The 14,577-nt window shown below is 39.5% G+C and overlaps 2 protein-coding genes across 3 annotated transcripts; both read right to left on the bottom strand.

The window, feature by feature from the left end:
- Nucleotides 1–1,426: 1,426 nt before the first annotated feature.
- Nucleotides 1,427–5,778, bottom strand: hmx2 (H6 family homeobox 2). The gene is made up of 2 exons (XM_007230626.4): nt 5,259–5,778; nt 1,427–2,906 (listed from the first exon to the last, which is right to left on the bottom strand). Exons 1-2 carry the CDS (start codon nt 5,509–5,511, stop codon nt 2,329–2,331), a joined length of 831 nt encoding a protein of 276 aa, XP_007230688.2. The 5' UTR covers nt 5,512–5,778; the 3' UTR covers nt 1,427–2,328.
- Nucleotides 5,779–11,215: 5,437 nt separating this feature from the next.
- On the bottom strand, nt 11,216–14,367 carry hmx3a (H6 family homeobox 3a). Of its 2 annotated transcripts, none has more exons than XM_007230625.4 (2): nt 13,662–14,367; nt 11,216–12,815 (listed from the first exon to the last, which is right to left on the bottom strand). In XM_007230625.4, exons 1-2 carry the CDS (start codon nt 13,942–13,944, stop codon nt 12,112–12,114), a joined length of 987 nt encoding a protein of 328 aa, XP_007230687.2. In that variant the 5' UTR covers nt 13,945–14,367; the 3' UTR covers nt 11,216–12,111. The 2 variants fall into 2 exon arrangements, with proteins under 2 accessions (XP_007230687.2, XP_015463097.2); XM_015607611.3 differs by having other exon boundaries at nt 11,216–12,812.
- Between the last annotated feature and the right edge of the window lie 210 nt (nt 14,368–14,577).

Below are 14,577 nucleotides of genomic sequence, written 5' to 3'. Positions count from 1 at the left end.
GTAACCACCTTACAATTTTTTGTAAACAATTTTTACTAAATTACTGGTGCTTATCAATTTCTTATTTTTATTTTAATATGAGAAAACCTCTTAAAACGTATTTGCCACAAAACATTATTTGAACAGTACCACAGAACAACCATTCTTGATTCCCTATAGTACTATGTTCGTATAAAGATTAACATAAAGAAGCTTTTATGGGTCTGAAGAACCTTCTTACAATGTAAACTTTCCATACCAATTAAAGGCTTCTTTCCTGAAGATCTGTGACTCCCAAAAAGGTTCTTCGTCTACAAAATTGTGGTTCGTCAAAAGAAGCATGCAAGGTTCTGAAAGGGAACTGGCATTATGCAAATAACAAATGTACACTTTTTCAAAAGTGTACATTTACCTTCTTTATTTTTTTATTGTTTTGTCTTTTTGGTACTTGGCACAAACTTTGCACTTGATTTCTCAATTTTGACATCAACATCCATTATGGATATTTTATGGAAATGTCATGTGAAGTCACAATATTTAAGACACAATATTTAACCTAACAGTGATTAAATATTTTTGATTTTTTTTGTTTATCTTGAAGCTCTTTAAACTTATGCATGTGGCAAAAATGTGTTCGTAAAAAAACATTCCTTTTCCTAAGGGAACCAAAAGTGCCTCTGTCATGACTTCAATATTGATACATATCTATCATACATGTTATAAATCTATCATACATGTTATCTATCTACATATGAATCATAAACATACATAAATAATATTAATAATAATCTTAATTGGGGGCTATTTTGATAGAAACACACTGTATGTTCCTTTGGATCACCATCATTTATATACCTTACAATTACATCCTCAGTGAAAAAACTTAAATAATCCACTTTAATAAAGTCTTAAGCATGAGGCAGTGTAAACCTTAGCCATTTTGTGAAATATCTATCTTAAAAAGAACTTGTAAAGCAATTTTAGGCATCAGATTCTATTCCCCGCCCCTGTGAAAAAAATCAAAAATTCATTAACTCAACATAAACTCAAACGACCCTCAAATGATTTTCTTTACATCTTAAATATTTATTAATACAGATGATTTTAAACAAAATCATTCCCCCTTAATCATATGACCTAGTGTTCAATGGGTTAACTGAAACTTTCAAACTCAACTTTTCACTATTGGTTTGCCAGGAGTAAAAACAATTCTAAACTGCAGTTTGTTATTAGTGTTATATTATGCTTTTATGTTTTAAATGGGGTAGATTAAAAAATCTATCTTTGAATTTTCTAGGGTAATGTCGGGTTTCACTTTCTGACCTGTTGCTTTAAGACGGCAAAAATACTGGAACGTTTTATTTTTATTTATCCCGTAATTCAGTTTATACATAAAAATGAAAACAAATTAGCTGGATAAACAATTTAATTAAACAATTAAACACTTAAATAATTTTCAAAATCCTTTGCTTACCCTTGTAACCATTTTTTTTTTTACTTCTGACTATAAACTTCTCATTCAAAGCCACACGTGTAACGTTATGAAACTTTATTAACCGTTTCCCCTTTTTCCATTCACATTCACGCGAAATCGAAAAAAACTATAATATAACCAAGGGACAAAATGTAAATAAACGTACAAAATAATCCTTATACACACGGTGTATTTTTATACGACATGTACAGAAGCTCATTTGCTTTCCCTTATTTACACAAAGGTTCGTGTATGCTGCATAATTAGGAAATGTATTTTTTTATCTAGTTTTCAACCAAATAAAGAGGTATAAATAGAGGGACTGAGTTTAAACATACTTAAAGTTTTATGTTTTTTTTCTTTCTTATAGGCTATGAATGACGACACGCTCTTGACACAGCAGATGCATTTACACATCTGTGGATTTATCGCCGGGATACATGGTTACATGGTTTAATCGCGGCGTATTAAGAGGCGTGTATGATGGGTGCTCGCTTTAACAGAGAGATAAATGGATGGATTGTGCCAAACGTGATGTGAAAAAAAACGCAATGAATATAACTGATAGAAATGCGTGCACAGTGTGCACGTTATTTAAACTTAAGACATCAACAATTCATCCCAGGCCAGTTTATAAACGGATTTGCACTGTCATAATGCAGCTTTACGCGCAAATAGGCTGATGTTTTATTCACGTGGAGCTGATGTACACATTTGAATCAAGTCAATTCAGTGCATTATAGGACATTTTTGTGCCCCCTTTATAATAACAGTAATAATAATAATGATGACAATAATAATAATAATAATAATAAGAAGAAGAAGAAGAAGAAGAAGCAGTGTTTTCTCGTGGGTCGTCCTCTGCTGCTGTTCAGTCAGTACTCGATCTTGTTATAAAGATTGTATAAGGGCAGGGCGGGCAGGTTGCTCCCCGGGTAGTACAAGGGCGTAGGGAAGGCGATGGAGCGCGGCACGGGCACGCGCAGCAGCCCGTTCTCGCGGAGCACGAGCGGCATGCCCACCAGAGTCTGCGCCGAGGCGTGCGCCATATTGGCCGCCTCCAGTTCGGCGGAGAGCTGCCGCTTCCACTTGTTCCTGCGGTTCTGGAACCACGTCTTGACTTGCGTCTCGGTAAGCTGCAGGCTCGAGGCGAGGCACGCGCGCTCCGAGCTGCTCAGGTAGCGCTTGACGTCGAACGTGGACTCGAGCTGGTACACTTGGCTGCGCGAGAACACCGTGCGCGTCTTTTTCTTGGCGGCGGCACTCGCCTTGTCCGCGCCGCCGACGCCGCCTTCGCGCCGCCGCTCATCGCACACCGCGCTGTCGCGCTCCTCCTCCTCTTCGTCCTCGTGCTCCTCCTTGTACTCCGCAGATGCGGCCGACAGCAGGGATGGAGGCAGGCGCGCGGGACGCTCCAAGCCGACCTGGGACTGGAGAAGGGATTTGGGGGGACCTGTCGAGACCAAAAAGACACACACGTTTATTTATATATATATATATATATATATATATATATATATACATATATATATATATATATATATAATATATAAGCCGCGTGACCCATATGCATATCATTACAGAATCTATAGCAGTATTTTAGTAATAATACTACTAATAAAACAATAATAACAACACAACATAGGCCTATATATGTACGATTTATAAAGTACATTACAATGATACTGAACAAAGACGCAGTGAAATCGGCCCTCAGTGGTGAATAAAGTCTTACAGGAGCTTAAATAAACACCATAGAAGTTCAAATTGAACGCTTTTGGATTTTAATCTATCCTTATATGTTTTAAAACAACAAATGCCCCGATTAGAGTGAAATGTAGTCAGTACTCTAGCCATATATATTGTATATTACTGTACTGCGTGCGTGTGTGTCTGTGCGTGTGTGTGTGTGTGTGTGTGTGTGTGTATTAGCATGGCACCATTATTAAATGCAACCTGATAATTGGTTTTCTGTTACTGTAAACTGCGCAGAATGGCCAGTAAAATCCCCCAGTGTTAGGTGAACAGCTACAAGGTTGGATTACAATCTCCAGTCTTGGATTACCACATGCAGTGGTTGAAGCAACACATGCAGTTGAGTTCAAATCTACAGCGTTTGTTTGACACGTACAGTGTTACAGCAGATTAATACGAAATGAAATAAACTTAATTTAAATCTATTTTTCCGCAAATACAGCAATGATTTTCACATTACTTTGACTTAAACCAGTTCGAACCAGTTTCCTATCGGAAGCTAATTAAATTTCTGGAGTATTTTATTTTTCTCTATCAAATGCCCCATTACTGAATGCTTTAGCTGAGAGCTCATCACCGCTGGATCAGCTGTTGAAAGGTGACGGGTGCTCCGTTAAATCGGTGGTGTAATATGACCGAACATTGTTGTGAGATATTAATTAAATCCGCTTATACTGAGCGCTCGTTTGACGAAATGCAGTGGGATTCAGTGGGGAAGAGGCGGCGCGATCAATTAGCAGCACGCACTGGAAAAACACAGCACTGATTATTTGACCTCTTCCCCTGTTCACTGAGGCAGCAGTTACGCAGGAGAGGAAAACGAGCGAGTTTCAGAGTGCTGGGTGAAGTTACCAACAAGCAGTTAGTTCCCCTTCGTCTACTGTACTGAAACCAAATGATTGCTGTAAGTATAGAAATAAAATCGACTGTGTGAACACCAACTGTTTCAAATGTACATCGAAACATCTGTAAAACAAATACGATATTAAATTAACTACACTATGCTGATGTTTTTAACATTGACTTTCAAACACCCGCAGCACAACATAATACAGTACAGATATGTGCCACAACCCGACATGTTAAATTAGCAGCAGAATGTTTTGCATGTACAACTATATAGTTGATTACAACGCATATAAATAGTAATTAGCGCTTCAATTGGTTCATATACATATGTACGGTTGAAGTAAAAATTAAAGATTAAAATCAAGAGGTTCGAATCAAAACAATGAAAGTGCTGTATTTTTGTAAGAGTTTTTTAAAGACATACTTGGGAATTATGGGTTGCGTTTACCTTTGCGGTAAACCTTGGTTAACCTGAAATCAGTGTCATTAAAATCTACGTTTGTGCGTTTGCAATGTGAAATTAGGACCTTACGTGTTGCATAGACATGTACAGGGTTGAATATAAACGCAGAGCGTCAAATTAAAATATACAGTGCTACCCTAACATGTAAGGAATTGAACCAACACTTACACTGGTACATTGGTTATATAGCTTGAGAGTTATACATAAACAACACAACACTAGAATAGTAGTAAGGTCATATAAACATCATATCTGCAAAATGATTCGAAAGGAAACCCTCGTGGCAACTTTCGTTTCAGTCATTGTAAATATTATTTGTTAAGTATTTCTGTCGGTCCATTCGTAAAGACAGTGTAAGAACAACTGTCAGATTAAAATTTACTAATACATCGAGATAAAACTACAAATAGAGACACGAGGTTTGCTTTGCTTGACAGCGACAATTAACATCTTAAAATAAATTTTCATGGGTATAATTACTATAGACCAGAGTTCAAATAAAACCGACGGATAAACAGTTGCATTAACATTGATATCCAATGCTGAATATGCTACAAAACCTACAGTACAGGTTAAGATATACAGTGACAAAATAAGGCCAGACTAGCGCTCCAAAAGCGAACATTCAGGTCCAGACAACAAGTTTTTCAGCATAGACATTTCCCTATACTCTCAGGCCTGAAAACTCCTATAAAGAACCGAGAGAAGTCTGTAGAGCGGCGATGGCCTAAGTCTTACCCAGACAGGAGAAGTTGATGGGCTGGTGGCGGCCGCAGGGTTCAGGCAGCCCGGGCTCAGAGCAGCAGCAATCCCCCGAGTCTTCAGCCCCGCTGCACTCCTCTTCGGAGGACACGGACAGCGCGCGCTTCCTGGCGGCTCCCGCGGGGCTCTGCTCCTTCCCTTCGCTCGCCGTGCCCAAGATGGACTGGATGGTGAAGCTGGAGAGGGGGGCGGCCGTGCACTTGGTCCCGCTGTCCTGAGAAAGGCTCATTCTCGCCTCATAACAGTGGCGGCAAATCACGAAAAAAACATACAAATAACCCGAATTGTTCAGCCGAGGCTACATATAAAGAAGAAAAAGTTTTGGTAGTTTTTTTGTTGACGGTGGTTTGTTAAAACGTGGGGAACAAAAATAAAAGTCCCGCAGAGAGCTCGAGCGATTGTGCTATTTTTTCTTTCTTTTTTTAGGTGCCGTTTTCGTGCGCCTCGCACGCGGCAAAATGCATGGCGGTCCGCGCTGGCGCGCGCTCTGGGCTCCGAGGCGGCCGCGCGCGCGCCCTCATTTGCATGTAGGTAAGAGCGGTGCCGGCCAATCGGGCGTGCACAGGCGAGCCCCGGAAATTTCAAAAACACGCGCTCTGTGCTCAGAGGGAAGGGGAAAAAAACACAGCAAGGAGTGGGAGGGAGCTGAAGGAAACGGCGCTAGGGCGATAAAGTAATACTTCACCTGTTACAGTAATTTATTATTTTTTTTGTAACTTAATGTTTTTTTTATTTGTTTATTCATTTATTTATCAAAAACGTAAAGTAGCATAATTCACTTATTCATAAAACACTTATTCAATACAAATAAATAAACAATTTTTTTGTTGAATTTATTTTTGCAGCTCTATTGTTATGCTGCATTCATACAGATTCCAAATACAATCTGAATTGATTTTGAGATTCCCCTTATTACGTCAGTCTGCTGCTTTTCATTACAGATTGTTTTACTCTTAGATACAACCTAACTAAAGAGGTTTTAAACTGTTATTTTAGGAATGTCGTAAAATAACTTTTTTTCTGTAAAAAACATATTAGTAATATAGATGTGGATAGGAAAAGTATTTTTAGAGATTCACTCTAAAAAAGCTGCAGTATATTACAAACATTATTATTTTGTAACAAAAAGTTATTGTTATTGTTGTTATGGCAGGTTTGAATTATATGTGCAGGTAAACAAGAACACTGAAACCCCACGGTATTCATTACAATATTTCAAGTGACAACATTATTATAGAAAAACTTTACAACAAACAAACTGCCTTGAAATCTAAAATTTGACACGAAAGATACAAAACTCAATTTTGTCTCTTTTGTCTACCTAATAAATCGTTACTCTTAATTCTGCAATGTGAAAACTCTGAACACTTTGAACACTATTTGAATTTTGTTAGTAGGCCGAAGTTATGAGGTAAGTAACCTCACAATCACCTACTACTACCTTAACTCATGTCCAGAAAACAGGCATTTTAAATTCTACCAGCCTCCTGCTATAAATGGTCAAACAATCCAGCATACAGTCTGGACACTAATAATGGACCCGTGCTCATTTTTCTTGAAAATAATAAACTCATCGCGCGCCCATTATCTCCGTTTAAGAATTAATTTGATCATTATGGCGGCAGTTCTCCAGCACGCGCGGGCGCGACCCGCCTAATTGATTGGCTAATTGATTGGAGGGTGTAGCGCTCGCCTCCCGGCTCTGTGTGTGGGGGTTTGGTTGGGGGTCGCGCTCGTGTGTGTGGGACATTTTTGCCGGTCCTGCCCCATCAGACCTCGTTAGTGTTTGCTAAAGAGCCGCGAAGCGTTATAAATGCGCGTGCTTTGGCGAGGTGACGGCGCGTGAAGAGCCTCCCTGGTAAACTGCTGAGGGTCCCCAAAGGAGCAGCTAAAAGTCTCTTGTATCTAACGCACGTGGCACCTCTACACATTTATATCTGCCACGCGCGCTCTCTTACACAGGCAGTAAGGTTTGGGGTGATTTTGTGGGGTCTGTACTTCTGTGGTTGAGGTGGAGGGGCTGAATCTCTTAAATCTGTGTTGTAGAGCGTGCGTGAAGGGCACAGGGCCGCACTAAACCCTCCTTCTGTGCCCATTAGTTAGATCTATCTATCTATCTATCTATCTATCTATCTATCTATCTATCTATCTATCTATCTATCTATCTATCTATCTATCTATCTATCTATCTATCTATCTATCTATCCACATTATATGTCCATATATTTATGAACACTTAGCTTATGCTACACCCTGTCCTAACACAGATGCACACAAAGAGCTTGGCTAATACCAGAAGATAATTTTGACCAATAAAATAGAACTTTCTAGAGCCAATAACCTATTGGGCTCACGCCTTATGCCAATGTATTAGCAGTGGGGCAATCGAACTGTGTTATTTTAAATGAATTGGGGTGTTCATTCAAAACACATCTTCTTGTTGCTGAATACAATCACATCCTCACAGCAATGCTCCTGTATTTTGTAGAAAGCCTTTTCTGAACAGTTACTCTGAAAAAAAATAAACAGTACCAGGCTCGTTTTGATTACAGAAAAAAAGCAAAGAATGATATCTATAGATATGTTTATGTCTTCTGTCTATCTATGTTTTGTATAGATATCGTAATTATTGTAGTTTGTTTATTTAGAAGTGGTATTTTGTTATTTATGTTCTCTAGAAGTCTATTAATTACCTTATAAACCTTATGTAAGAAATACATTTAGAAAGAGATTTGTAATGAAATTTGTGTTTGACGCGTTGGTATATTGTCTATTATTACTTTAATATGACATTATATATTTTTTAATGTAAAACATTTATAATCTCGATGTTTATGTAAATATAGTACTGTGTTTTCCCATTAGAGCGAGGCGCTTTGAGTGTGTGCAGTGCTGTGGTCGCTGGTGAACAGTGTGGATTTATATTTCAGGTCTGAGCGCTGAGCTGAACAGCTGAGACTGGCTGTAAGTGCGGAACACGCGGAGGCGCTCAGACAGACAGATGAAGCCGTGGGCGACTCCGATAGAGAATCAAGCTTCGATAAATATTAAAAAAGAGCCCTTTTCCCACTTGTGTATTATGATGTATGGCTTGTCCAACTTTAAAATAAGGAAATTACCGGAGAAAATGATATCAATAAATTTTCTAAGTATAAACGCTGATTATGTTTCGATTTTCATTCAAGAATCCGAGGCCGGTCTTTTATTTTTTTTCTCCAATGGTCAAGGGGAGGTGTGTGTGTGTGTGTGTGTGTGGGGGGGGGGGGGGGTTGGGGGGTAGTAGGGGCTGGGCAGGCGGGAAGCTTGAGCCCTGGAGGTGTACAATTTATGTAATCTACGGCTGGGAAATGAATTGGGTAATTTATTGGAAAACAGAAAGTCAAGAAGATTGGATCAGTCCAGCCTATCCGAGGGCTCCTATCCATCAAGTTCCAATTAACAACCTAACCATTGAGTCTTAATGGCTTTCCAATCTACTGCACTGATATACTCATCAATTCCTGAGGGAGAAATTAAGGGAATCGAGCGGCCCTCGGCGATCGCGCTGTCATTCCTCTCCGCAACTATATGTCAAATTAAAAACACAATTAAAATTTAAACTGTTTCAATCAAACGTTGCTCCGCAACCTATGTTTCACTTAATAGAAGTCTGATGAAAATCTGATGCTCGCTTTCAATCACTAAGGCAAATGGGAAGAAGGTAAGAAGAAGATTTCCGATCTCTCACTAATACAGATATACATACAAAACACACAATAACTACCATTATATAATATTATACGCACGCACGCACACACACAAGCAAACACTTCTATCTATCTATCTATCTATCTATCTATCTATCTATCTATCTATCTATCTATCTATCTATCTATCTATCTATCTATCATATGTGTGTACATACACAAATAGTTTGATAGATAAAGATACACATCTTGTATCCTGTGCAGAATCTAATATTATGTAACCGTACACTTAGCCTAAATAATTCTGGGTTAATTTCATGTTTAGATTTTTCGAGCCATTTTGCGTAGCACACACATCTATATAAAATTAATAAATGCAAATTAGTTCAACGCCAGAGTTACATTTGATTTTATAAAAATTATTATACTTGGTTCCTTATAAAAAAATAGAAACAAACTAAATAAAACAAATATAATAAAATACAAAACAATTTACCTAGCTAGCTAAGCGCCTTCATTAGTTAACACTATTGAATGTATGGTTTGATTAGCTGTAGCTGTTTTTTTCTTCAAACGATTTAGCTAGATATGCGAACATAGAGTACATATTTTACGGCAATTTTTGAGGATTTCTTTTTGGGTGCAATTTGGACCCACACACAAACTCTGAAAAAATTACAGAAGTTGCCCTCTTAAACGTGGTTTGCTTATGCCCGATGATGCCCAATGTCCTCTACCTCGACTCGGCCGCTCAGCTGTCCCTCCTCTTCCGTTCTTTTGTGCTTGCTGCCCGCAGTCATGTCCACTGTTCCAGGCCTCCGCGGCTCCTTTACATAAACAGGCACGCGGCACAAATGGAAATTATCGAGTGGTCATTTTTGTCGGTTTATGCAGCGAATCAAGGTCATCAGTGGTGCGCAAAAAAACAAAAACATAATCCTGTGAACAATGGCCTTGATTTGAAACAATATTTTACAGCCATTAGGCGATCGATTCTGGTCTAGAGAATCGGCCTCCAATAATCTATTAATACGCGGTAATGGGCTGCTGAGTTTGGGGAGGTCGATACGCGAGTTATGATTATTAGCAACATTATATGAACCCGCTCTTTGTCTGGTAATGGGGTCTACAATCAGCTCTGGAGATGGATATTTGAAGGAGAACTTTGTGTTCTCTTTTTGTACGTAAAAAAACGATTCATAATTCAATTGTGTCAGATGGCCTCACATGAGTAAAACGCGTCAACCAATTTAGTTAAAATTTTGGCATTTTTGACAAACCAAAAAATCAGCGCCCTTTAATTTTAAAGACCAAACTAAAATTTGTACCTTTAAAATTGCTACTACTACTGGCACTACTACTACTACTACTACTACTACTTCTACTACTACTACTACTACTACTAATAATAATAATAATAATAATAATAATAATAATAATAATAATGATGATGTTGATGATAAATAATAACAATAATGTGTTTTTAATAAAACGCTAAATAACCAAACGATTTGGAAAATATACATAGAATATATAGAATTTTTGTTAAGTGTTTCTCATTTAAGAATTAGATTTTGATTAGCGGCTTGCTGTCAATGCAGTATTTATAAGACTGAATTAGTTAAAATTATATAATTATTTGGAATTATATAATTACACGCATTTTTGCATTAATCAAAAATATTTATACTAGCAATTTGGAGAAATGTAAAAAAAAAATAAAGAAAATCTTTTTTTTTTTTTTCAAAATAAATTTATTGGTATATATAGTAGAAAGACCTACATTTTGTACCTAATTGTCCTAAACGCCATTGTAAATTTATTGTAATACCATTCAAATGTATATCATTATTGTCGAATTAAATAATATTTAATTAACAACAAAAGTAAGGTAACCCAGTTTTTTAATTGGTCTGCATAAGTCTACAAGAATCATGTGTGTATTTCAAACTTTAATTTAGATGAATAAACATCTAAGGGAGTACCTTGCATGAATTATTATTATTAATACAAAACTAAGAATGTTTTATTCAATATTTGGAACCGTTTTGTGCACTAGCACTATCTGCTTAACTGAGATATTGAAGTTCAGCTCTTAAGCAATCAATGGTCCAGATGTAACCAGTGCTGAAGTCTTATGGCTCAATGCAGTAGAAATTGAGAATCCACCTGGCGGGTTAGATGCGTCAAACACAAACACCTACATTACCTTCATAACTCCATTTATTTCACAACAGAAACCAGCAGTACAATATCAAAAAGGGTTTATTCTTGCTGTACAAAGAAGAACGTTTCTCAACAGGATTAAATATGGTATCTTCACATACACATCAGTAACCGAGGTTATTCGAGTTAAACTTTAACCTCTGGTTCAGGGCTCAGATTCAATTCGGTTTATTTAATAATAACAATAATAAAAATGCTGACTTGAGCCAAATGCATGATTGTCCATTTAAACCAGACGAGTTAAAGGACTCGGTCCTCCTTAAACCAGATGCTTCAAAAGGAGGAATCAGAAGGGAAACGTGTTAAAGTGGTCAGTTGCCCAGATAGCATACAAAGTCCTCACAGTAGGCTATTGCACACACAGTTTAAAAATAAAACCGAAACGTTTCCGCTCAGTGTAAACACAGTGGGTAAGTTTAATTTCATAGGCTGTACAAAAGAGGTGTGAATAGTATGGATTTCCTGTCGTAATGTAAAATAGTGTTTTTTTCTGAGACAATTTAGAGTCTGGATAATAATAATAATAATAATAATAATAATAATAATAATAATTTACTTCCATATGTGTCAATAATCAATTGTCTCAATTTGTAAAATGTTTTAATAATGACAGGTGCGTTTTTTTGGGGGAAAAAAAAAACCAAAACGTACTTAAATACACAGCAGTTTTCCTTGTTGGAAATAAACGAAACAAACAAGTGATCACTTGTTGAACAAAAAACAAACAAAGCAATTAACTTAAATGACAGTTCTCCTTTAAAAAACGAAACAAAAAATCCTCGCTTTAGAAAAATATCCTCTAGTTTTCTTCTGTTTTATGAGTGTATCTATATTTTAGGCAGTCTTTGTAACGTCATAAGTTACAAAAAATTAAAATAAAAAGTACAAAAGCAGTCTATGGACCCCATCTCATCGCCTCACACCGGCCTGAGCAGGGGCACGGAGGTGACCACCGGGTGATGTGAGTAATATGCTGGGTGGGGAAACGTGAGCAGTGGTTGGCTGGCGGGCGCGCTCCCGGGCGCACTCACGCCGACGCTTGCACTTTCGGCCGCTGCCGCCGCTGCTGCAGCAGCCGCCGCTGCTGCCGCGCTCTCGTGGTAGAGGATGGGCACTCGTACGATGCGCTGCGCCGCCGCGTGGCTGAGGTTGGCCGCCTCAAGCTCGGCCGCGAGCTGTCGCTTCCACTTGTTGCGTCTGTTCTGGAACCAGATCTTGACTTGTGTCTCGGTCAGGTGAAGCGAGGCGGCGAGGCCCGCGCGCTCTGAGCTGCTCAGGTAGCGCTTTACGTCGAACGTGGACTCTAGCTGGAACACCTGGCTGCGCGAGAACACCGTGCGCGTCTTCTTCTTGCGGCACGGCTTCTTGTCGCACGCACCCCCGTCCACGTCACTCTTTTTCCAGTCTTCTCCACTCCCTCCTCCTCCCGCCCCTCCTTCGCTTGAGTCCTTTTTCCCGTCCTCCGTGTCGCTTTCCTCCAGCACGATCTCGTCCCCGCTCTTGGCGTCATCGTCATCCTCCTCTTCCTCCACTTCTTTGGCGTCTGCTTCGGTTTTGAGCGCGAGCTCCGGCGAGACACGGTCTGAGGCTGGGGAGCATGCCCGCGCGCTCACTTTCTCTGCTAGACGAGAGATAAGAATGTGTGTTAAGTTTAACAGTTTCGAATAAGTAGAGCGAACAATATAGTTAAATATACCAAACGTTGTGCGTTTTTGTCAAAAACTTTACTTAGGATTTATACTAGTTATATTTTGTCTTTCAGAGTTTCAAAATTAATCTCTAAGCAAAAGGATCAGAAGTATTTTTAAAACGGATCCATTAAGTGCAATACAAATTAGGTGCTATTAAGAAAAACTAATTAAATGGTTCACACACACATACACACAGGACCTAAAACAGGATGTCCACAATGCAAAGGCGTTTGAGACTCAAAACATTTATATATGCTGCAAGAACCGGTGGTTTCAATGAAGAACACCCTTTTTAAGTGTATAGCAAAGTGGTACATATTTATTTTATTTAGCTAAGAAAGCCAACAAACCATACCAAATGCAGTGCACGTTAATAACATATGTTTAAAAACATTAGCAAATCATTTCACTTTCATAAAAAACGGAAAGACCGCCGACTAAAATACAGTTTTCATAAGAATGGCACATATTTAAAGATTTGTAGGTTTTTTAGGTCTTCTACATAAGAACCACACAAGTTAAAAGGATATGTTTTTAAGATAGGTTGTGTGCAGCACTTTCCATAAAATTCAGGCTACAGACGAATTGCTGTTGTAAGAAGGCCATAACCTTGTCTATGCACTTGAATGTACCTTAACAATTTCTGATAAATCAGCGCACACTTAGTGCTCAGTCTTAGACTCTACAACATGTATCTGCTCGTACAACTACTAGTTGCAGCAATGAGTAGTTGTAACACTCCTGTAATAACTCACTGCTGCCCCTCAACTGCTTACCTTCTGTCCTGTGGAGCTGCGTGGCCGCGCTCAGCGTGTACGGATACCACCAAGCAGACGCGCGCTCCAGGTAGGCGGGCAGCGCAAGCCTCTGGTTGTGCAGCTCGAAGCGCGGAAAGCCGAACTCGTGCGAGAGCGAGAAGCCGCCGTCCAGCCCGACCTGCTTGACTGTGGCCAGTACGGGTTTGGGCTTGGCCGGCTTGCTGTCACAGTTCAGAAGGTTCTTAATAGAGAACGGGGAGTCTTTGGCCGAGGCGCGCGTGTCTGGCGTGGTCTCGGGCATGGTCGCTCCAAAAGATGAGGGAACTTCAAGCACAGTTGCTTCTCTAACGGGCAAGAGCAAAAAGTCTGGCAACGTTAACAAACACGACACGTCCTCCTGGTGTCCAAAAAAGGTCTTTTCCGGCGCGGGACACTGACCAGTTTAAATGGTCATAACAGCAGAGTTAATCTCGCGGATCATTTTCTGATACACGGCGCGCATCGCGTCCGAATCGGCGTCGGGCAGACTGGCTAATCATGAAATTTAAAAAAAGAGCCAGCCGAGTACAGCAAGTGGACAGCGAGTGGGCACGCGCACGACGGCAAATGGCATACAAGAAGAGAAACTGAGCGGAGGGAGGACAGGAGGGAGAGAGAGCGTAAAAGAGAGAGAGAGAGAGAGAGAGAGAGTCAGGCAGGTCCAGCCTCCCAGACATCACGCATTGCGTTGGCTGCTGGCTGAAGCCCCTTCACTGTTATTGGTCTTATATAGTCCAATTAGATGGCAAATGAGCGCGAGCCATTAACACAAAAGAGGTCTGGCTTAAAGGAATCCAGAAACAATCCAGGAAAAAGCCTCTCGAGCTTTGAGTTTAAGGAGAGATTCTAACCAAATATAACCAGAGCGAACTACGTTATTCCTGGAGGGGAGATC

This window comes from Astyanax mexicanus, chromosome 14 (genome assembly GCF_023375975.1).
Source record: "Astyanax mexicanus isolate ESR-SI-001 chromosome 14, AstMex3_surface, whole genome shotgun sequence".
In the NCBI taxonomy this organism is placed as follows: domain Eukaryota; kingdom Metazoa; phylum Chordata; class Actinopteri; order Characiformes; family Acestrorhamphidae; genus Astyanax; species Astyanax mexicanus.
Note: the sequence above shows the minus strand (reverse complement) of the source record. Positions and strands in the feature narration are given on the sequence as shown.